The 24371-nt window shown below is 49.0% G+C and overlaps 1 protein-coding gene across 5 annotated transcripts in view; it reads left to right on the top strand.

Moving 5' to 3' along the window:
* SYTL3 (synaptotagmin like 3) overlaps positions 1–24371 on the top strand; it is a 98298-nt gene that overhangs the window by 47929 nt on the left and 25998 nt on the right. For all 5 annotated transcript variants that reach the window (XM_077755127.1, XM_077755129.1, XM_077755132.1 and 2 more), the window contains 5 exons: positions 9195–9246; positions 10269–10338; positions 12181–12259; positions 16219–16343; positions 23301–23435. In XM_077755127.1, the coding sequence (XP_077611253.1) occupies positions 9195–9246; positions 10269–10338; positions 12181–12259; positions 16219–16343; positions 23301–23435 (461 nt within the window). The remainder of the gene's footprint in view (positions 1–9194; positions 9247–10268; positions 10339–12180; positions 12260–16218; positions 16344–23300; positions 23436–24371) is intronic.

Genomic DNA, 24371 nt, shown 5'->3' on the forward strand with positions numbered 1-24371 from the left:
ATCTTGTCTACCCATTCATCCCAATGGGTACTTGGCTTGCTTTTACATTTTGGTGATTGTGAACAGTGCTTGTATGAACAAGGGTGTGTAAATGCCTGTTCAAGTTCCTGTTTTCAGTTCTTTTGTGTTTATACCCAGAAGTGGTATTGCTCGATCAAATGGCAATTCTATGTTTAATTTTTTGAGGGACCACCATACTATTTTCCACAGCGGCTGTGCCATTTTATGTTCCCACTAGCAGCGCACAAGCTTCCAATTTCTCTATATCCTTCTGGACACTTGTTGCTTTCTTTCCTTCTCTCTTTCTTTCATAATAGCCATTCTAACAGGCATGAGATGATATTGCATTGTGTATTTTTTTTAAGTCATCCCCTCAGTATGTATTAGGTATCTTCTAGCCTGACATTTATTCCATTCTGTGTATGGAATTTTTTGGAGAGCTGATACATGTATATATTGCGAAACATGTATCACAGTACGGTTTGTTAACACATCTTTCATCTCCCACAATTACCACTTGCCATTGTCGTTATGGCGAGAACATTAACACTCTGCTCTCAGAGCAACTTTGAAGTCACAACACAGTACTATTCACTGTGGTCACCATGGTGACTATATATTAGATTCCCAGAACTTATCTTTAACTGGAAGTTTGTGCCCTTTAACCAATATCTCCCCATTTACCCTGCCCCAAGCCCTGGGCGACCACCATTCAACTCTCTGTTCCGAGTTCAATGTTTTTAGATTCCACATAGAAGTGACATCATACGGTATTTGTCTTTTTCTGTCAGATTTATTCACTTAGCATAATGCCTTCAAGGCCTATCCATGTTGTTACAAATGGCAGGATTTCTTCCTTTAAAAAAAAGTTTATTTATTTATTTTGAGAGAGAGAGAGTACATGTGAGCAGGGAAGGGGTAGAGAGAGAGGGAGAATGAGAATCCCAAGCAGGCTCCATGCCATCAGCATAGAGCCAGGTGTGGGGCTTGAATTCATGAGCCATGAGACCGTGACCTGAGCCAATATCAAGAGTTGTTTGCTTAACCAACGGAGGCACCCAGGCGCTGCAGGATTTCTTCCTTTTTATGGCTGAAAATATTCTATTTTAATATACACCACACTTTCTTCAGCTGTTCATCAGTTGAAGGACACTTCGGTTGCTTCATTGTCTTGGCTATTGTGAACAATGTTGCAGTGAACTTGGGGGTGCAGATGTCTGTTCAAGATAGTGATTTTGTAACCTTCGGATGTATATCCCATGTGAGATTGCTAGATCATACAGTAGTTCCATTTTTAATTTTTTTTGAGAAACTTCTGCACTATTTTCCCTAGTGGCTCCATCATTGTGGTTTTGATTTGCATTCCCCTAAGGATGAGTGATGTTGAACGTCTTTTCATTTTCTTGTACTTATTGGCCATTTTTATATTTTCTTGACTATTGAAGTCCTGTGCCCATCTTAAAAATTGGGTTATTTTGTTAGTTTCTTTTTTAATTATCTATTTATGTTGAAAGAGAGAGTGCACATAAGCAGGGGAGGGGCAGAGAGAGAATCCTAAGCAGGCCCCATGCTGTCAGTGCAGAGCCCAACTCAGGGCTTGATCCCACCGTAAGATCATGACCTGAGCTGAGATAAAGAGCTCGCTTAACCAACGAAGTCACCCAGGCACCCCCGTTTGTTTATTGAAAAAGAAGAAGAAAGTTAGAAGGCTCATGCTTCTCAATTTCAAAACTTACTACAAAGCTACAGTGATCCAAACAGTGTGCCACCCACAGGCAGAGAGACCAGTGGAAGAGAATAGCCTAGAGAACCCAGGGAAAAGTTCTTGCATGTGTGGTCAAGTGACTTTCAACAAAGGTGCTGATATCATTCAAGGGGGAAGGGACAGTCTTTAATAAATGGTGCTGGGAAAACTGGATACTCGCATGTAAAAGAACAAAGTTGGACCCCTACCTAACACAGTACAAATGGACAACAGACCTAAAACTATAAAGGTCTTAGGAGAAAAACATAGAGGGAAAGATGCCATTGGCTTTGACAATGGTTTTTTTAGATGCGATGCCAAAGGCACACAATGGGGAAAAATGGAGAAATGGGACTACATCATAGTGAAATACTTGTGCATCAAAGGACTCTGTAAACAGAGTAAGAAGGCAACCCATGGAATGGGAGAAAGTATTTGCAAAATCACATATCTGATAAAGGATTAATATCCAAATTCTTTAGAATAGAGAACTCCTGAAACCTATATTCCATTTTTAGAGAAAATCAAGAGATGCAGGATGGCAGTCAATACTCTAGTCCCCAGGTCCTCCAGCCTAGGCCAGTGACTACCACCTTATGTGTATCTTTGGGGAAGAGATACTGCCCAGCCCTTGTTGGTTATTATTAACATGGAAACCACCCAGGATTTCTGCTGATAGAATATGGGGAGCTTAGTTAAGGAGCAAAAATTATTTTTCTCTCTTGCAACTGAGCAGAAGAGTAATGTCTAGCAGCCGAAGGACACTGGATGTGAGATATTTTCTGCCAACAGGGTCGTAAATCTACTGTTATTAATTTTTGGTCTCCCAGAGACATTAGTTGCTGATTCACAGTTGTGCACTTTATCTTCTTTCATCTCGGGGGAGTGGCTTGTCCCCAGTGCTATTTAAGCTCACAGCTTCTCTAAGGACTAAAATATATTTTAAAATGGCTCTGGAATCCACCTCCAAAACCATTTATGACAGGATACTGTGATTCTTTATATGCTGAGGGGTTTATAGGTCAAATTTTTTGAGACATTTTCTATTCTGTGCATATGAGCCAAAAATTGGTTTAAAACTTTATTGTTCTAGGGATTTTCTTTCCTATTAAAGAAAAAAAAGTCCTAAAACACACTGTGATTGTCCAATACCCCTTCCAACCTTTGGTTTTATTTACCTTTTCTAAAATTTAGAGGATACTCAAGTTCCAGTGTGGACCAACCATGAGGACTATCACGTACAGTTGTACAGGTTGAACACTGTACTAGGGAGCCACATCTAAAGGGGTGCAGTTTCACGACATCCAAAATTTGTGTGCTTATTGTGATGATTTTTCTGGAAGAATCAGCAAAATGTGTTGTTCTAACAAAATCCATATATTACGACCAATTCCTAAGGGTAGACAAAAGCGTCTTGAGGGAAGGGTACATCTGCATTGTTCCCAGGAAGGCCCCACACGGGATAGCCCCGCCTGCCTTTTGCACTGGGTCACACACCTGGAATTCCAGGGGGTGGTTTCCTACATAGGGCGCTGCTCCCCTCCACGGGCGCCAGCAGAGAGGTGGTTGTGGGCCAGGCCCTCCTTCTGCTTGATGGTCTGTTAGCTCTGCAGCTGGATCCCACATGGCTGTCTGGGGGTGCATAGCAGTTCTGACAAGGGGCTGCTGTGGGGCCTCACAGCGCAGCAGGGGGCATTAGGGGTGATGTCTTGGAAGAAGAATAGCCCACTCAGATCCCGCAGTTCAGAACGTGAGGCCATTTGGCCACCATGACAGTGCGATTTGCCAGGCTGGCCGAGTTGCACTGGGGCATTCCAGAGAGTCTGGTCTGTGCCCTCTTTCCTGTGACCATGTTACCCAAGCGGGAAGAGTATTGGGGTAGCAGGGCCTGGCCGCTGCCGCAGGGCCTGGGGTCCAGGGAGCCGGTAGGCTGGTGTTAGTGCGCTTGGCCGGCATGACAGTAGAGCCAGCTAGGAGGGGCATCTGTTCTATGGGAGTTTTTGTGAGCACCTGAAATAGGGTGCCGCATCCCTATTTAAAATTTAAGTTTATTTATTTATATATAGAGAGAGTGTTGTATATGCCCAAGTGGAGGAGGGGCACAGAGAGAGGAAAAGAGAGAAAATCCCAAGAATCCCAAGCAGCTGTCAGCGCAGCGCAGAGCCCCACATGGGACTCGAATTCACGAACTGCGGGATCATGATCTGCAAAATCAAGAGTCAGACACTTAGCCGACGGAGCCACCCAGGTGCCCCTTCATTTGAGAAGTAGTGCGTAGATAGAAGGTGATTTGTCTCAGACACGCTGTGCCAGCCGCAGCTGGGTTTTGCCCTAGACACCACCGCTGTGTCCCGTAGCTGGAATGGACCCTTCCAGCACCGGATGCTCTTACTTGTGAGCAGAGCTGTCCTTCCCACCCTTCCTTCTCCCCGAAAAGTGCGCCTGTGGATTCCACACGAAGAATGTGAATGAATGGAGGAGTTACATGTAGCCCAAGTTGTGAAAACATGATGACTGTGTTTTCATGCGTATTTGGTCGTATGGCTCAAATGAGAAGATAACACTTACTGTTGAAATAGTGCTAGTTGCTGTTGTAGTTATAACCGCCCCTTCCCACCTTGCACGACAAACCCTCTACTGGTACTGATGACACCAAGCTGCGTCAGACAAGACCCGGGTCCTCAAAGAGTTCAGTGTCTAGCTGAGGAGACCGAATAGATGCGCACTATCACAGCCCAGGCGGGACTGTGAGTGAGGTGTGCGGGCCGAGCGCGAAGAGGCCAGCCGGGTGGGGACAGGCCAGGATCCCTAGAACAATCCCCTGGCAGGGCAGGAAGGCACGTGAGCCAGGATCACGGGGGTCTGGTGGGCGCCGGCATCTGGGAGGTTCACCTTCCCCGGGGTGTATGAAGGGGACCCCGGGAGGCAGGAGGGACTGAATCACAAAGGACCTCTGACGCTAGAGCGAAGCGAGAATGCATTGCCGTCTCACTGTTCTGGGGGCTGGGAGTCCAAAATCAAGGTCATCTTCCCTGTGTGCATGTCTCTCTCCAAGCCCAAGTGTTTCTTTTTTTAAAATAAAGTTTGTTTATTTATTTATTGGAGGGGGGAGGGGGAGGGACAGAGAGCGAGGGATGGAGACAGGGAGTCCCAAGCAAGGCTCCACACTGTCAGCGCAGAGCCCAATGCGGGGCTTGAGTTCACGAACTGTGAGATCATGACCTGAGGCGAAATCGAGTCTGACGCCCAGCTGACTGAGCCCCTCAGGCGCCCCCCATTTCCCCCTTGTTCATGAAGACACCAGTCATGTGGGATGAGGGCCCATCCTAATGACCTCACCTTAGCTCGTTCTGCAAAGACTCTGTCTCCAAATAAGGTCACAGTCGCAGGGGCTAAGGGTTACACTTCAGCATGTCTCTTCAGGGGATACAACTCAGCCCAGGGCAGCCTTGGGATGCGGTGGAGGAAGGGCAGGGGCTGTGTCCACACAGCGCACTGTAAGCAAAGGACAGCACCTCCCCCTCTGGAGGGTGTGTTGGAGGGGGAGGGGCGGGGCTGGGACAGAAGGGGGACCCCGGGGAAGGGGCATGGAGGGCGCTGTTGGCATGCTCACTGCCCAGCCCCTGTCTCCCCCAGGGCCCTCACGCCCAAGGCCCGATGCCCCAACCTGCGTGCACGGGCTTTGTTTCTTGATTTAAGCAGAGTAAGACACACAGGACAGATAGAAAGCATTTCTAGACTAAGAAATCTCACGGGGCACCTGGATGGCAAGCGTCTGACTCTTGATTTCAGCTCAGGTCACCATCTCACAGCTGGTGGGATTGAGCCTTGCGTCCCCTGACAGTGTGGAGCCTGCTTGGGATTCTCTCTCTGTCTCCCTCTCTCTCTCCCCCTCCCCCACTTGCACTCTCTCTCGTTCTTTCTCTCCCTAAATAAATAAACATTTTTAAAGAATAAATAAAATTAAGAAATCCCAGAGTTTTGAGGGAGTTGGCCATTGGTTTATTAGTGGTTGTTTTTCCCCTTGCTTTTTAGTCTGAAAATTGTCACACCTGAGAAAAGTAGGGAGCATGGTGCCCCCCCAAAACACAGTCACTGGTCTGCTCTGCCGTAACGTGTGTGTGTCCCACTTTGGAGGCAAGTCAGGGCGCAAAAGGCAGCTTTGTCATTTGTAGACTGCAACTTTGGGCCTATGACAGAATGTCCCTGAGCCTCCGTTTTCATTGATGAAATTGGGGTGCCACCTGGTGACAAGCCCAGCATGCACGGAGAGCCGTCCCCACGGCACAGGGCACAGTCAGCTGCTAATGAATGTCAGCTGAGCTCCCGGCCCCACTCCAGGCTGCCTCTCAGCNCGCGAGATCATGACCTAAGCGAAAGTCGGACGCTTAACCGACTAAGCCACCCAGGCGCCCCCAGATAGTGCTTTTTAAGGAAGTCCCTGAGACGAAACACCTGAGGGATGGAGAGGAAGGAAAATGGACGCACACGGTGAACAGGACACAGGCACAGGGTGGCGCTTCCCAAACTCCAGGGAACGGCCTTGGGGGATGGGCCTGAGGTTCATCACACTCGGGGGAGCTAGGACATGGGGTGCAGCAGGACCCTAGGGCCAAGCCTGTCCCCCTGTCTGTGTTTGTGTGTCCTGTGAGTGAGGAATGAGTTTTAGGTTTTTGAATGGCCAAAAGAATATGTGTAACACTTAAAAAAAAAAAACCATGAAATTCAAGTTTCAGCGTCCATCGTATTATATCAGAGCCCACTGTTTCCTGTTGTCTGGCTGCTGTCACCGGGGCAGAGGACGGAGACTGCACGGAGCCTGGAATACTTAACTCGGTTTTTACAGAAAGCATGGGCTGAGCCCCCAGCGCGGCCGGTCAGGCCCGACGCGGCCAGCAGGGGGCAGAAGAGAGCCACTTGTGGCCAGGCCTTCCCGGGACCTGGGGAGGCGTGTTTGCACGTATAGGAGGGTTAGGAGGAACTTAGCTGAGGACCATGGGGGAGAAGAAGGGGGGAAATGGTGGGGGAAAGGGAGAGAGGCAAACCATGAGAGACTCTTGAATGCTGACAAAAACTGAGGACTGATGGATGTGGGGGGAAGGGGGGAGATGGGCATGGAGGAGGGCACTTGTGGGGCTGAGCGATGGGTGTTATATGGAAACCAACTTGACAATAAACTATTTGTAAAAAAAAAAAAGAAAGAAAAGATTCATCAAAAAAAAAAAAAGAAATCTGTAGGGGGACTCAGCTGAAATTAAGAACGGAGACGGGGCACCAGGAGATGAGCTGGGGGTAAATGGGAGTAAGTGGGCAAGGTCCGAGGATGTAGGGCTGTAAGAACCAATGAGAGATGCTGCCTCCGAGCCCGCGGGAGAGGTGGGCCCAGAGAAGGCATAGAGGCCGAGGACGCTGCAAGTGGCTCGCAGTTTGGGCCACGGCAATAGGGAGCCACTGCAGGGCTTTAGGCGGTGGTGATAGCATCGGTTTGGGGGGCGGGGGTTACTCTAGCTCTGGTGCCTTGGGGACGCTGTCACAACAATCTGGACACAAGACGCTGAGGGTCTGCGGAGGGCAGGCAGCCGGGAAAGGAGCCAGCAGCCAGGGTGAGCCAACCAGCCAACCCGCAAGAGGGCTCAGATCTCCCCATCTCTTGGGTTCTGCGTTTTCACCCAGGCCACCCTGGGCAAACAGCGTCACTAACTTTTCTCTTTCTTTGCCTTGTTTTTCTCTGCTTTCATGACAACCGACCGTGAGGCAGTTCGGGTGGTTCTCGTTGTCTCCTGGCCGAGCTCTTTTCTTTCCCGTGGCTCCTGCAGCTGTGGGATTGCAGCCATTCCTAGCACAGCGCTCAGCCTTTGGGGGCCGCCCTTCTGTTCTGCCTTAGAGAAGCATTGCTTTCTTTTCTTTTTTTAAAAATATTTATTTATTTCTGGAAGCATGCAAGAGCGGGAGGGGCAGCCCCAAAATGGGCTCTGCACTGACAGCAGAGAGCCTGGTGTGGGGCTCAAACTCACAAACCGAGAGATCATGACCTGAGCCGAAGTCGTAAACTCAACCGACAGAGCCACCCGGTTACCCCCAAAACCATCTCTTAGCGGGGGATGGGGAGGGCTCACAGACTCCTTTTAGAATCTGGTGAACACGGTCATGAACCTCCAGCAAAATGTACACGAACAGGGAGACTCAGGGTCTGACCTAGGATGTCCGGGCTCCTGCACTCCCTGAGGCCAGCTCCAGTTAAGGGCCCCTGCCCTGGGGGCTGCACGGCTCAGGGTCACCGGGCGTCAGCAGCCTCTTGGCTTTAAGGTTTGGGGCTCGATATCAGAGACGCTTGCCTCTCCCCTCCTCAAGTCCTCCCTGCCCTTCTTCATGTCTGATGGAAACGATGTGACTCAGTAAGCCTGTCTTTGGAATGGATTAAAACTTTCAAACACACAGCACAGGAGCTAGACAGACCCCCAAGATGGCGGGTCCGGTGGTTCTCAGCTGTGTGTTGAGCTGTGCGGAGCCCAATGGGGAACGTCCCTGAGCAAGAGAATCTGCTAGAAGGCTTCCCAGCTGGGTAGACTAACCTATTCCTATGCATGGGGCCAGGAAACATTGTGTTCACAGAACTATGAACATGTAGAGTTCTATTTTGGGGGACTTAATACATCATGAAATCCCCTGTCTTTGAAACAAAAAGGGCACTATATCAGATGCTGTCTTGTTTAGGAAATTATTAGCCTCTATAACTAGAAATAAGCAGATTACATTTTTTAACAGATTAATTTAATCTCCACAACAAGGAATGTTTAGTGGAATATAGTCATTCAATTATGAAATGTTTCCAAAGGACAAATGGAAGCTTGGAAGCTTAGGACGGCTTTTCAAATTTTCCAGATTTAGAAAATCTAACCCAACGTCAGCTTTTAATAAAAGCAGTCATTCCTAGCAATTATGGTCTCTTAGCGTGGGTATAGGTGCATGTTTTTAACAACGGCTTTAGTGGAATGTAGTTTCTAGAACAGAAACTTTATCTGTTTTAAGTCCATAATTTTTTAAAGTCAATTTACAGAGTTGTGTGACCATCACCACAATAGAATTTTAGAGCCTTTTTTTTTTTAAGTTTTTTATTTATTTTTGAGAGAGAGAGAGAGAGAGAGCATACACAAGCAGGGGAGGGGCAGAGAAAGAGGGAGACACAGAACCCGAAGCAAGGTCCAGGCTCCAAGCTGTCAGTGCAGAGTCTGACACGGGGCTCGAACCCACGAACGGTGAGATCATGACCTGAGCCGACACCAGACGCTTAACCAACTAAGCCACCCAGGTGCCCCTAGAGCCTTTCTATCACCCACTTTACTTGAAGTTTTATTAGAAAAACAGTAATTTTATTTTGGTTACTGCCTGTGTTTGCCTCCCCAAGGTTGTCTTCTTACTAACGAGTGACCTTTCCTGGTATCTTTTCCAGGCCAACACTGCAGCGCTGGAGCAAAGCTCTTGCAATCTTATCAGGAACTGAGGTGAGCGCCGTCCTGGGGCGGACCGTCCTGGCCCCGCAGGGCCCTGAGCACCAAGGACTTGCTGAAAGAACTTCTAGATCTCTTGACTTTCAGACCTGGCTGCTTTGGAATGTGACTTTTTTTTTTTAAATGATAAAGTGCCTGGAAAAGATTTAAACGGAGATATTTCCAGATTCTTATGAAAAGCCTTCTCAGCAGCCAGCAGAGCATTTTCTCACGACAGGTTTTATTTCTTAAATTCTTCTGAAATGTTGTCAGGAAATGAAATATTATTTTTGATGGCATTTTAAATGAAATTCTAAACCAAGCGTTTGCTTTTATGAATCACTCCTGTTTCCGACATCATGCCCGGTGCCTGACACCTCAGACGTCTGTGTAATAAAATTGGTGGAAGTGAAGAATGGTCGGAGAGATGCTCACTTCTTGATACACAGCCCTAAACACCTAGGGTTCTTGAAGTTGGCAACAATTCACACACCTGATTTCACCGAATTTATCAAACTATTCTGAAAGCTCCCCACCAGCTTTTTTTTTTTTTTTTTTGGCCCATGATGAGATTTTCCAATCATGGAACCTCTTCATTTCTCTTACTCCCCCATCACAAGCTTCTTATTCCTCTCATGCTTGATTTGTTGATTCATGACATCCACGGAATTTTTGGCACTTCTGCTGGTGCGGTTTGGGCAGAGAGAACACGCACATCTATATGGGACACGTGCGTGAGGCCTGGGTCCCCAGGCGGCCGGGCTACTATAGACAACACGGATGGAGCGCTAAGCCCGGACGCCAGTAGCGTGGTGCTCGTTCGTCACGTTACCAGAAAATACCGAATATCCGGTACCAATACGGGAGGGGCAGATCCAGGCAGGCTGCTGGGTCCTCTTCTAAAGTGCAAGGACGTAAAAGGAAAAACAAAATCAGAGAACTTGAACCATAGGATGATGGCGAGTCTTGTGTATTTGTAAGACTAACAGTTGGATCGTTGATGACCTGTTTCTTATTCCTGTATTTTTCCTTGGCAGCAAAATTTCTGTGGTTCCTCCTACCCCACCTCCTCTGAGTGAAAGCCAGTGCAGTAGCAGCTCTTACAGGGTAATGTGACTGTTCTGGGCCTCCCTGGGGAAGGGGACGTGGGAGGGAAATGGAGGAAGAAAGGGCGTCTTAGAGGTTGGACCAAGACCCTCAGAGCAAAGGGATCTAATTGTGGCTGAAGCTGGCCATGGAGGGAGGCAGAGAATGGAGACCGGAAGTGCTGGGCCTGCCCACTGTCTGTGCGTCCGCCATGCTTTGGGGGCCATGGGATCATGTGCATTAATAACGACTCACCTTCTGCCTGCACCCCACATCCTCATCTATACCCCATATACCCACCTGTCCCCCATGTCCTCACCTGCGCCCTATATCCCCACCTGCACCCCACATCTTCAACTGCACCCCATTTCCTCACCTGTACCCTTCATCCCTGCCTGCACCCCACATCCCCACCACTTTACTCTTATCATTTTGCTGGCTGTCCTCCCTAACTGCGCACTGTGCTCTTGAGTGTGGGGATCTGAATAGGCTGCAGTCGGGGGGGGGCTTCTGGGGGTGTAAAGAGAAATAAATACATGTTGATTCACAGGTGTGTGATTCATAGGTGTGAGAGTGCCTGGAGCATGTGTGTGTGTGTGTGTGTGTGTGTGTGTGTGTGTGTGTGTGTCTTTTATGTGTTTGTAGATGCTAATATAAAGTAGACCAGGACCATTTCTGTCTACAGAAATTAGTGGTATGATCTTGGAGTTACCTGGGTTTCCACTTGAGAAGTGGAAATAATTATTCTCCTCTGGTTTGTTTCCTATGGTTGTTATGAGAAATTAACAAAATAATGTCAGTGCTGGTACTTGGAAACTATAAAGTGCCATGAAAACACATGGCCTTGATTATTCTCATTATTGTCATTCTGCAAATTAAAGAGAGTAACTGTATCTGTACATAGAAGGGCACAACCATATGCTAGTGGAGAGAGAGAGGTATATTTATTCTTTTTCCAGTTTCAAACTGAGAGCCTGGAATGAACTTCAAAATTCTGTTCCATTTTCTTCTTGAGATTCTAAATCCTTCCAACTTGTTCCAGCACTGATGTATTTCCTGGATGGATGGATGGACGGACGGATGGACGGACGGACGGATGGATGGATGGATGGATGGAAGAATGGAGGTGTGGAGGGATGGATGGATGGATGGATGGATGGATGGATGGAAATAGGGAAGGAGGGAGGGACAGAGGGATGGAAGGAGGGAGGGATGGATGGATGGATGGATGGATGGATGGATGGATGGATGGAGGCATGGAGGGAGGGATGGAGGGAGGGACAGGGATGGAGGGAAGGATAGATGGAGGGGTGAATGGATGGATGGGACTTGAAGGGGAAGTGATCTCCTTTCTGTCTTTTTTGCTTTATCATCTCTCTCCTGCTTGGAGGGGTGGAACTAGCTCCTGGGTCCAGGCTGGTCCCCTGAGCCTGGCACCACCATCGCCCCTGTGTCACTATTGTGTTGGCTGTTGTGTTGGGATCCCCTCTGCCTGGAGCTGGGCTGGCGTCATCCAGGAGCAGGTTAAAGAAGCAGAGTCTGCCTGAGTACAGTCTAAGCCAGTGAAATGTCGGCTGTTTTTTCCAAGAGGTCGTTGCTGTCATGTCCTCACCCCTTGCTGATGCCCCTCCCTTAAATGTGGGTGTCAAACCTCAAAGGAAAGAAGTTGAGTCAGAGGATCCCTGCCTCCTGAGAGGATAGTGCCCTCCGCTCTCCAGACACGCATGCACACACACCTGCACGTGCCCGGAGCACCCCCCACTCCACTCACACCTGTTTGGGGGTTGGCGGCCTAGAGGCTGCTGGGGCAGACCTGGGGCTTCAAGTATAACTCTCATTCTCTCTCCTCTGTCTCTGTTTTAGTTACAGGAACTTGGTCAGTTTAAAGGATTTAATAAGTCCATGGAAAATTTGTTTCTGTCTGTTACCACCCACATGAAAAGTAAGTGGATGCCTTTCCGTGTGTTCTCCCCCCTATCCCCCGGGCCAGCCAAGCCCCCTGGCCAAGGCCTGGCCAGGGACCTCTGTCTCCAGGTCCTGGGGAAAGCCACCACCCTGTCCCTTCACCCCTCCCCCTGCAGAGAAGGGCTCTGGTTTCTCAGGGGGAAGAGGAGATATCCTTTAGGCCACTGGACTGGCTCAGTTTACCCCCACTGCTACCCAAACCTGCTGCCAGAGCTCAGCACAGACCTGGCAGTCGGTCCTGGCCCGCATCTCAGCCTCTCCCAAGGACTGGCAGAGACAGGGGAGTGATATGGTGCCAATGAAAGAAAACTGGGAGCTTTCAGGCCAGGCAGGGCCCAGCGACTGTCATTTGCATGGAAAGACTTGTCTGTTCCCCTTTCCTCCTCAGTAAATCCATCTTCAATTAGCAGTAATCCCGTGATTTGCAGATGCAAAGAACCCAGCACTACCACTACCACTGCTTAGAATCTTCAATATTCTTTCTGCTCAGATATTTACCCCTGGGTATTAAAGTGCAAACCCCAGAGGAAAGCCCCCACGCAGGCCTGCTGAGGTGCCCAGAGGAGGCCAGGCATCGAGAGAAGGTCCCAGGTGGGATCGGGGGTCTCAGGCGACCATTCTATCTCACGGTGCTTCTACCCACGCCAGTGCTTATGGATGGGGTCGGGCTTGTGCCTTGGCTCTGAGACAGTCTTATTATTTGATTTTAATTAGTCCTTTGTGTTCCCCCGCTGAGCCCTTCCGAGCTGTATCGTGACAACTGAAATCAAAGCACCTTTTTAGATAAACAGGGAAGCGGCCATCTCCTGAGACCGTCTGTCCCCCTCTGCTTTAGAAGGACGAAGCAGCCAGATCTCATGCCACCTGTTTGCCAATAGAGCTTGGAAGTTTAGAACCACCCCGTTAGTGGGCCGGGTTAGCGGGCACCAGCCTAGGACGCGGGTTTCCAGCCCTAACGGCTGCCTGAACTCCGAGCGGCTGGCCCCGTTCCCGCTGACACTCCTCTTGTCGAAACTTCTCAGCGTCTCTTTATAGGAGCACAGTCTCTCCCCGCATCCAGGTGGCTTATGTGAACTACTTCCCACCCCTGTATTCTGGAATCATGTCTCAGCATTAACTCTGACCCGGTAATCCCTCAGCTAGACGCCCAGAGAGGCAGAACGCACGTTTCATCTTGTCCCGTGCCGTGCTCGCCCTCCTGCACACGCTGGGACCCACGCACGGGTACGCCCACGTGTGCTTGCTCACCCGTACCCTCGCCTGTACACTTGCTCACATGTCGGAGACTCGCCAGTCCAATTCCTTGAGTGTTCTGGCGATGCCATCAGTATAGATCAGCAGACCCCGGTGGATGACTGGAACTGTCCCCGGGGTGGGGGTGGGGGGGATTCAAAGAGCAAAGCAGCATCCAGTCTCTGCCTTGGAATATGGATTAAAGCCCCCCATCTGCATCCTCTTCCTGCTTGTGCAGACACCGGTGCTTCACGGACCACAGAGACTTCAGCCCAGAGGCAGGGATGGGAACGCCCAGCTTTCTGGGACCCCCAGGGACGGTCCCCTCCCAGGTGCTCCCCGCTGCTTCTTCAGGGCAGGGCACAGGCTCCACGCCCTTCACCCCGTCTCTGCCTCGGGGCTCGTAGCAGGGGTGGGGCCGATTCCCGCTGCTTCAGGTCCTGAGCTGTCCTGCACAGGTCCTTCTTCATCCTTTTTGCTACGTGTTTCCTACAGAAGTGGGTACAGAGGACAGCCTCATTCTGAGAGTGCCTGGGGTCTGGGGGAAATGGCTGGAGGGGACCTTGGCCTCAAGAGTTTAGGAAGCTGCCCCAGAGCTACGACCTTTGGTGGCCCGTGTTGCCCCGTGAAGCCAATCCAGCTGGAGGAAATGAGCAATCTCCAGCCCTTTTTATTATTGGTGCATTTCTAGGAGATTCCTGCTCTGTTGCCTGCTTCCCCACCCTCCCTGTTAGAAGGGAGGAGCAAATAAGACCAGTGATTTTCATTTCAGGACCTTTTTGTGCTTTTCACTGTTACTTTTCCTTTCCACCCGATGGTGCTGATCACAAGCCTACTTGTTAGAAGCTGAGTTAGTTAGGACACACCCTCACCTGCCTCATCTGTGGACATAAATGGACCAGATGAAGGCACAGGCTTTGGGGTGAATGCCAAGCAGATGGTGGTGACGAGACACCCCCCATCCCTGCCCCGAGAGCCTCACCCCCTGGGGTGCTCACACCCTTCACAGCTGGGCTGGAATTTAGCTGTATGAGGAGTCCATGTTCACTGTCAACTTGAGGGCCTGGTGTGCTGGGACTTTGCTTGCTTCCAGGTGCAGAAAGACGCCCCTTGGTTTCCGGAGGGTGGACCCGAGGCCAGTGTGGAGAGCAGTGCTCTCAGAGGGGAGAGGTGCTACACATCCTGGTGGGAAGGAGCATGCCCTGGGGTGTGGGGGCAGGCGGGCTTCTCTCTAGAGAAAAGAGACACTCTGCAGATGTGCCTTTGGCAGTACCTGCAGGAATACCTAATAAATAGCAACAAGTGGGGATTATTTATACGATAGCATCTCAAGGAATGGATCAGAAGAGAGGGTGCTCTGGAGCTGGGCTGTCCAATACGCTAACCACAGGTGGTTCTTGAAATGCAGCCTGCCCTAAAAAAAAGGTAAAATATACACCAGATTCTGGAAACTTAGTATTAAAAAAGAGAAATTAAAAATCTCCTTAACTGTACAGCATAGGGAATACCGATAGTAATACTGAAGCAATATTATCTGGTGACGGATGGTAACTAGACTTAGCGTGGTGATCATATCGTAATGCACACCGGAAACTAGCAAATATTGTATACATCAATTACTCAGTAAAAATTTTCATTAATTTTACTATTAATCATATATTTTAACAATATTTTGAATATATTGTGTTAAATGAAAAATAGTGTTAAAATTAATTTTACTTTTTTTAATGTTTATTTATTTTGAGAAAGAGAGAGGGAGAGGGAGAGAGAGAATCCCAAGCAGGTTCTGAGCTAGAGAATGGGCCGGAGCCAGACAGGGGGCTGGATCTCACTGACCATGAGATCATGACCTGAGCTGAAATCAAGAGTCAGCCGCTTAACAGACTGAGCCACCCAAGGTGTCCCTTACCTATTTCTTTTCTAAACGTGGCTACTAGAAAATTGGAAATGGCCTATGCGAGCCACATGATAACTTTCAGAGAGAGTTGCTCTAAAGATAGTTTCAAGGTCATCTTTGAGAGAAATAAGGACCCCATGGAAAAGGGACACATTTTTGAAAGACAAAATCATCTTTGAGGTGGTTCTCTCTCTTTGTGTAGATTCCTTCCTTCCCACTTTATTCAATCTCTTCTAGATCACTGATACACTGTCCCCCCCCCCAAAAAGTTATATTTTCAGGATTTATCTATTAAAATAGTTGTAAGGGTACCCTGAATCTCACTTCTACCTCTCTTCAGAGGGTCCCAAGAGATGGTATTTAGTTAACAAATCTTTGTAAGGAGCCCCTAAAAAGCCAGCTGGTTTGTTAGGCTGCCTTTTTTGTGTTCGGACACCTGTGCGCTTGTGACAGATGACCCAGGATGCAGAGTAAGCGGGCTGGAAGATGTCCCTCTCCCTCCTGCCCTGATGGTGGCTGTCTGCCTACAGATGCCCAGGGCCACACTGTCACCGCTTGGGAATCAGGCTCCTCTGTCCTATGCAGGGCACTGTGTGCCCCTCGTCCAGCACGTGGTGTCTGGGGGCCACTCCCTCCGAAGCCCAGAGCTTGAGGTTGGATGTGCCATCGTCCCCATGCTGTGAGCCTAGCCTTGGGAGACCTTGGGGCTCCTCGGGGGTGTGGTTGCAGGGAATCCCAGCGGAGGACCCCGCGAGTCTGTCAAAGCTGTGTGCTCCCACCTGTCGTCCCATGTATTTGTTTTCTAGAGCTTTCCAAGTCCCAGAATGACATGACCTCTGACAAGCAACTCCTAGCCACGGGTCGCAGGCAGTGTGCTAGCCGGACGGAGAGAAGGAGCCAGTCTGACACTGCAATCAACGTCACCACCAGGGTACTCGCCGGGCCGCCACGAAAGCCACTTCTAGTCCATTTTCTCTATAGATTCAGTTTTCCTTTCCTTTTATTGCATGACGCTAAACAGTCTGAAGAAAACATAATTATAAATCCCTCTCTGTTGGAGTGAGGCCTGGCCAAGTGAAGGTCGAATTCCAGGGTCGATTTGGAAAATAGTTCAGAGCCGGGAAAAGCCTCAGCCTAATCCCGAGCCCGTGGGGTTCCAGGTCCACGGGACTCCCTGCTGGTCTCAAGGCCACTCCGAAGGCGGAGTGGCCCCCCTGCAGGGCTGAGATGTGCCAGGTTATTCCTGGGGTCTGGATACCCTCATGGAGGGTCGAGAAGCCTTCTTGTTTGCAACAACGTCCCGTTAACATCTGACAGAAACGCACTGAAACCCCACGTGCGGCCTGACCCAGGGCAGTCCCCAGGGAGGCCTCTCCCGGTACCTAAACCGCAAGAGAGTTCACCTAATCAAGGCTTTTAAGGAAATAATGACTCTGGCTTTCCCCCAGGATTAACCAAGTCCTGCCCTGGGACAGGAGAGAAGGAGACTTCACAGTCAGGACACCTGGGTTCTAGCCCAGCGGAGGTGACCTGGCTAGGGCAGGAGCCACCACCTGGTCACTAGGGCTGCGCTGGGTGCCTGGGCAGGACACGTGTCCCTTCCTGCAACCCTGGGCTCCGCCCCGGATGTCCCCACACAGACGCCTTTAGGCAGGGACATGCGGTTCACCCAGCCTCCTGCGGGAACTTCCACACACACATTCTCAAGGCTTCAAATTCTGCCTCCATCCACGACCCTCTGCCTGGGGCACGGCACGTGAAGCGCCTGAACATCACCATGCTCTTGGTGAAAATGAAGGTGACGACACTTGTTCCGCCCAAAGGCACCGGCTGCTTGTTACGATCCCTTGAGATACGACAGTATCTAAATTGCTACCTAAGCTATCTAAATATACTATCTAAATTGCCGGTCTTTCTAATTATGTGCCAGACTCCACTCAGGGCTTTACTGGGACCATCTCATTTTATCCTCACACTGTTTTACATTTAGGGAAACTGAGGCTCCGAGAGATGTAAGTCGATGCCCCTGGTTACATAACCAGAAAGCGGTGGGCGGTCTTGGTCTGGAGGCTGAATTCTGGAGCAGCTGTTCTCAACCTGACTGTGTGTGTGAGTCACTTGGGAATGTTGTTGACATGCAGAGTCTGAATCGCTGATCTGGGGCAGGTGTGAGATGCCGCATCGCCGGTGAGTTTCTGAGGAGCTCCCGGGTGGGCAGGCGGTGCGGCTGCTGGCCCCTGGGGCCTCGCTAGATTCAGGAGAAGGCGTCTAGAGTGTGTGAGGTGCATTTGGAAGGCCTCCAAACGCCAAAGGGCCAATGAGTGTTTGTTTCTGTTGGTTCCCCAAGGTCTACACAAACCCCGTGCTAGCCAGCCTTCCCCGAGTCAACAGATAGAGGAGCATGTGATTAGGAGCCACTGTGGTCCAGGCACGGAGGCGTTTGTCACATACTAGTCACACCTACTTCTTACAGAAATGCTGAGACAGATATCGCTGCTCCCATGATGAGGATCTAGGCTCTGGGTTCCACGAGACGGTAACCAACCAGTCTCATGTCATATAACTAATAAAACGTGGAGCCAGGAGTAGAGTCCAGATTTGTGTGGCTCCAGATGCTAAACTTGTAACTTCCTCAGTGTGTGCCCCACGTAAGGAAGACAAATGAGAGCCCAGATCCTTGGGAGGAAGCCCCTCGGATGTTAACACTCGCTAAGGTTACCAGGCACTGTTCTTGGTATAGATACCTCCCTTTCGAAATCCTTAAAACAACCCGGTGAGGTCTGCGCTCTTGCTGTCCCTATGGACGATGAAGGACGACGGGGAAAGAGATGACCAAGGGAGTAACGTGGTCGAAGTGTCAAGGCCAGGTCGAGTCTCTTCCAGACATCACACCTGTAAGGCCTGCGGGAAACAACAAAGTTTGTGGACAGTGTTGTTTCCTACTTCCGATGCCACGTGCCAGGGCATCCCACGTTTCCCAGGCTTGGTTTTTGGCATTCAGGAGCCGACATAACGTGACATCCGTGGCGCCCGCCCTCCCCTGCTACATGTGCACAGGGAACGAGCCTGCTGGGTAATTGCAGGGCTGTCTGATGGGACAAGGAAGCTTGAGGGTAGAAGCGAGGAGCAGCAGGGAAGGCCATGGCGGGAGAGTCCCCATCACGTAGGCACTCACTGCCACGCTCTTGAAAGGACATGCTTTCTACTTTTTGCAGGCAATCTGTCTCCCCTCGTTCCTGGAGGATGGGGCTGTTTTGGAACAGTGTAGCCAAATGTTTATAAAGTACTCAGCAATCGTGGCATGATCTATAAATGCTAAATAATTACAGGGTTGAAATATAAAGAGTACACCTTTAAATAGGACGTTTGTCAGACTGCAATTACACATGCCCTCCCTGGTGAGCTCATAAAACTTACACTCACATTTCCATCAGAATGCCCTGGGGCGTTCTGCCAACCTTAAGCACGCCACGTGGTGCCCTTTGGAAGTAGGGGGTGTCAGTGCCCACTTCGCGGGTGGCTACACTGAGGCACGGAAATAGGAGATAACTCTCTTAAGAGCACGTGGTGACTCTGAGATGGTAACTGAGAAAACAGCTCAGGATGGCTTCTATGCCGCTTCTGTGACCTGTAAGTGTGTGCTGCATATTCTGGAAATGCTCCGGTGAAGACCCTCACTTCCGCATGTGGGCCAGGGCTCTTGCAGAGGAGAACTCTCCTACCTGTCCTCTGAGAGCACCTGTGCATCCCCATGGGGTTTTATTGGGCATCTTATTCCTGTGTGGCTGATCTATATTGGCCGTAAAGACACACACCTGTTAACCAGGAAGGAAATACGAGAAGCTATTGGGAGCGGCCGTCTCTGAGGAGAGGGACCAAGGACGGAGGCAGAGAAGAAACCCTTCCTTTCACTTGGTGTCCCTTTATGTGAAGTTTTCCCACGTCCATGTGAAATCTGAAGCAACCACCCGCCCCCAGAGCGTGACATTTCTGCCTCCCTTCTCTTTCCCCACCTGCCGGCCACACTTAAGGCTGAGCAGCCAGAGGGAGGGAGGCAGTGGCAAAGCTTGGTCCTCAGACTTGAGGGCTTTTGACCCCATTGATGGTCGCAGGAGAGACGACTTCCCTTTCGGCCGGGACATTACACTGCTCAGAGGGTGTATCATCGGCTGAGCCCAGCCCGGATAGTTTCCTGATACCCTCGGATGCAGTCTCAGCGGCAACAGTTGAGCTTCTTTTCTTGTTTAGGATCAGCAGAAAAATCCCAAACGCATGAACTGTGCGGTTCCAGGGAGTCCGTAATTTGATCAAATGGAGCGTAATGTTTATTGATCTTTCAGCATGTAATATTAAACTTAATAACTCTGTGCAGAGTAGACCTCATTCAGGGCAATCATTTTTCTCTGTAATCTGACCCAAACTAGATAGTTATTGAAATATGTTAAAAATCACAGGGGGGGAAATGCCTTTCTCAACGACATCGATAAGCTGCTCTCTGAATCTTAATGCCCTTTAACAGGGTACTGAATCTGACAAAGTCATCCAGATCCTTCAGAATTTACTGGGGAAGAGTTGAACACCAAATTTCAAGTTGATTCCTTAGTCACAATGGGATGTTCTTCAGAATAGTGTTGACTTTTCTAATGATTTCAAAATATTTATATTGGCACTTAAGCTTCTTTAGTGTTTTTCCAGAATCCTAATGTATTTAGAAATATAGTCTTCTCTGGCTATGATTTTTTTTTCCTGGCGATGAATTTGACATGCTATGTGACCGCTGTTATAAAGATAGTTCTTTGTTCCTTTTCAGAATTTTTGTCATCAGTTTTTTAAAGATGCTTATTTATTGTGAGGAGAGAAGGGGATTGAGAGAATCCCAGGCAAGCTCCATACTCTCAGCGTGGAGTTCGATGTGGGGCTCAATCCCACAAACCGTGAGATCATGACCTGAGCCTAAATCAAGAGTCAGACGCTTAACTGACTGAGCCCCCCAGGCGCCACTGCCATCAATTTATTTTTCTTTCATAGTTTATCGTCAAGTTGGTTTCCATATAACACCCNCAACTTTTTTTTCTTGATGATTTAAAAACTCTGTTACCTTAAAGAAAACTGAATTAGGCAGTTATTTTTGAACACCAAAGTGTTACGAAGCTTTGTATTAATATTTAGCCCACTGTTTTCTTTCTGTCCCATTCTGACTGCTGCCTTACATGCTGTTCCGAATGGAATCTTCTACATCCTCCAAGGCCACCCCTCTGACATGGTCAGAAGGTAGAGGCCTTGGGGTAGGAGAGCCCTCTGACTACTTCCTCTGACTCGGAGTTTCCCTGGATCGTTAGCCATCCTTTCCTCCGGCCTGAGAAATGGACGTTCCTTCCCAAGGGGGAGCCCTCCTCTCTCTCTTCTGGGACCCTGCTCCATCAGCTCACCGCTTTCCCCACCTGTTTCTCCTCTACCTGCAAGTAAGCCCTGACCCTCCCCACCTTAAAAGGTAAAAACAGCATCTTTTGAAGGATTCCCTTCAAGCTGCTCTTCCGTTTCTTCATCTCACCCAAAATCCATAAAAACGTCTTCAGCTCTTGCTGTCACTGCCCTTGCCCCCCATCACCCCCCTCCTGGGTTCACTCTCAGCTGCCATACAGTCCGTTCCCTGTGCCAGGGCAACACTGCTCCCTGGGGCGCTGCCAGGCACCCCTGATTGAAAAGCATGGTGGCCGATTCGAACATCACCCTCATCGATGACTTTGTCACCTTTGACACAGTTGACCAGAATTCCATTCTTTTCTTTAATTACAAAAACAATTTTATTGCTTGTATATATAATAAAGCCTATGCCTACACACTAAATGAAAGTTTAAAAAACACAGATGAGGAGGAGGGGGTGGAGGCAGCGGAGGAGGGGGAAGAGGCAGGGGAGGAGCAGAAAACTCAGCACAGTGTTGCGGGGCCAGTCGCTTGGAGGACACATGCGCACTCACTTTGCAAAATTGGCGCCATGCCGCACGTCCGCTTCGTTATCTGCTCTCTTAAGAATCTCTAACATCATGTTTTATTTCTTCCATATCAATACATACATATTGTCATTGTTGTACAGCTATTTTTTAGGGCTTTTTAAAAAAAATGTTTATTCTGAGAGAGAGCATGAGTGGGGGAGGAGCCGAGAGAGAAGGAGAGAGAGAGAATCCCACGGAGGCTCCCCAGTGTCCGTGTGGAGCCTGATGCGGGGCTCGAACTCATGAACTGAGATCATGACTGGGGCCGAAATCAACAGTTGGATGCCCGACCACCAAGGCTCCCCTAGGACTTTTAACTCATGCTGCCAAATTGCCCTCCTCTGAGGTTGACTCAGTTTACCCAACCCCTAGAAGTGGTGTAACCCGCTCCTCAGCACCCCATCTGGCACCAAATGTTATACTTTCTATTTTAATATTTGCTAATTTGATAAGCAATTTTTAAAAATCTCCATTTCTTTCATTTCAGATGAGCCTTTTCTCATACTCTTTTCTCTTTTTTGAACACCCTTCCTGCCCGAAATCCTCCCCTTGGATGTGCGACTCTCCTGGCTCTGTCTCCTCCCCTGGGCCGGCTCTTTGGTGTCCCCTCAAGCTAACTATTCTCTGGACAGCCTGGCGCAGCAGGAATCTGGCCTCTGGAGTCTCTGCGGTCACATGGGTCATTAGCAGGTCTAGGAACATAGTCCGTACTTGACCATCAGGATAGGCCCACCACTCGGGATGCTCCTCCTCTCAGTCTCTCCCCAGCCAGCCGTGAACCTCCCGCTCAGGCCCTACTTCCCCTAAAGAGCATCCTGACACCCTCTTCTGCAAAAGCTCTCCGTCCCCTCCTTCCCGTGGACTTGGCTTGTGCCTCCATTTCAGTGGAATGTCTGTTTCCTCCCAGCCAGGTGAGCCCCTGGAGGGTGGACGATGCTTCCTCTTCCCCCTCCCTTGTCCTCTGCCCCCCCTCTTTCTGCCCCAAGACTTAGAGCAGTGGATCAAAGACAGGGTTGCTTGGCAAATGTCTGATGGAGCTGAGCTGGTGTTCGGGGGTCAAGAGCGTAAACGGTAATTTGGAGCTAATCATTTCTTCCACTTATTCTCTTATATTTTCAGTCTTTCATTCCTGAAAATTACAACTATGATGCAAATGTTCTATTTCCAAGTTCCGCTTCCAACCTGGCATCGAAGTGTAAAGTCTGGACTCAGAAACTTCGTTATTTTCAGCCAGAAGAGGTTTCCTACCTTGGGCGTTTTGTTTTTTGGCTCTATGCTGGCCCTGCCCAATAGAAGTTTCTAACCACTGCCACAGTGGCTACTGGGCACTTGAAATGTGTCTAGTGTGACTGAGGAGTTGAATTTATTACTTTTAGTTGCTTTTAATCACTGAGAATTTAGACTTATATAGCCACATGGAGCTAGTGACTTCCACACTGGAAAGCACAGCTCTATACATTATGAAAAGGGTACCAAGTACTAAAGTATTTTTATAAAACTTAGAGACATTTTTTAATTTTTCCCATTTTTTTAAATGTGCACATTACAACCAAAACTCTGATAGGCTAAAGATTTTATTTCATGTGATTAAATGCAGGGATCGTCATTAAGGTCGAAATGTGGACTTCATTTCTTTAAGACTTATTAATTCATAAGTGATCCACCCACCACCATGCATGAACATCCCAGTGCTTGCTGGTGCCTGCCCGGGCCCCGCGGGTGTGTGTGTATGCGTGTATCCAAACAGAAGTGTGCGCTCTTACTCAGCACCCAGAAGTTTGCATGTTAGTGCCATCAGGTCAGAGATGAAGGCTCTGCTCATTGAAGTGACCACCTTTGAACAAAATCACACTAGGACACAGGCTCTGTTATTAATTCTGTGTTTCCTTTTCCAGACGGCAAGCACACCCGATATCCTGAAACCTCTCAATCAAGAGAGTCCCAAACACCTTACGAATCCTGTTTTGAAGCAAGAGGATCTCTCATCCAGGCCAGCGCCCAGCACTTTATTCTCAGGAGGATTGAGACACGTGAGTCTCCTCTACTACCCTGGACACCACATGTGTGGCTGTCGCCATGATGTCCAATGGGCTCGGTGGGCGGGGGTAGGAGGGAAATGTTTCTTAAGCATAAACTGGACCCTGACAACAGAACTTGGAGGTAATATTTCACCCAGACTGGGAGCTGGAGAAACCTGGCTATATTGTGATGGTTTGTCTTTCATACACACAGATAGCAGTGAATAATAATTAATAATAATGGTATCTTTGGATGAGAAGTTTTTACTTTTAATGAAGTCAACGTATCAAATATTTCTCTTACAATTATATCTGTGTCTTGTCTACCCACAAGTCACGAAGACATTCTCTTGTTTTCTTCTAGAAGCTTTACAAAAATTGAGTTCTTCTGTGTAGGTGTGTGCCCCTGATCATTACTGTTTGTGAACAGTACAGGTTGAGGTTTGTTTTTTCCACATGGACAGCCGGTTATTTCGGCACCATTTGTTTACGAAATGACTCTCATGCTCCCACTGACTTTGGTATCTTTGTTGAAAATCAAGTAACCGGGTAGGTGTGCGTCTTTTTCTGGATTCTCCACCCTGCGGCTCTGATCTCTATGCTCTGGCTCAGACCACACCACCCTGGTTACTGCAGGAAGTCATGAGGTCAAGTCTCCTAAGTCCTTCAACTGTGCTCTTCTCTTTCAAGATGTTTTAAAGGTTGTCTCTGTTGATGGGCAGGCCTTTTATCCAGTCTTTTGTGTCTTCAAGAACATTGAAGGAGAGCTTACTTTATGCCTCAAGTTGTGATATGCGGTGTGACAGAGCCTTGGGTGACAGGTCACGAGGCCTCGATCACTGTGATAGCTCTTTGCCTTAGTAAATAATCTTAGACGATGACAAAAACTCTCCAAACTTCAGCATCCTCATCCAGGAAATGGGTATCAGGCTTGTTCTTTTTATTTCA

This window comes from Crocuta crocuta, unplaced genomic scaffold, assembly GCF_008692635.1.
Source record: "Crocuta crocuta isolate KB4526 unplaced genomic scaffold, BGI_CrCroc_1.0 scaffold11, whole genome shotgun sequence".
NCBI classification, from domain to species: Eukaryota; Metazoa; Chordata; class Mammalia; order Carnivora; family Hyaenidae; genus Crocuta; species Crocuta crocuta.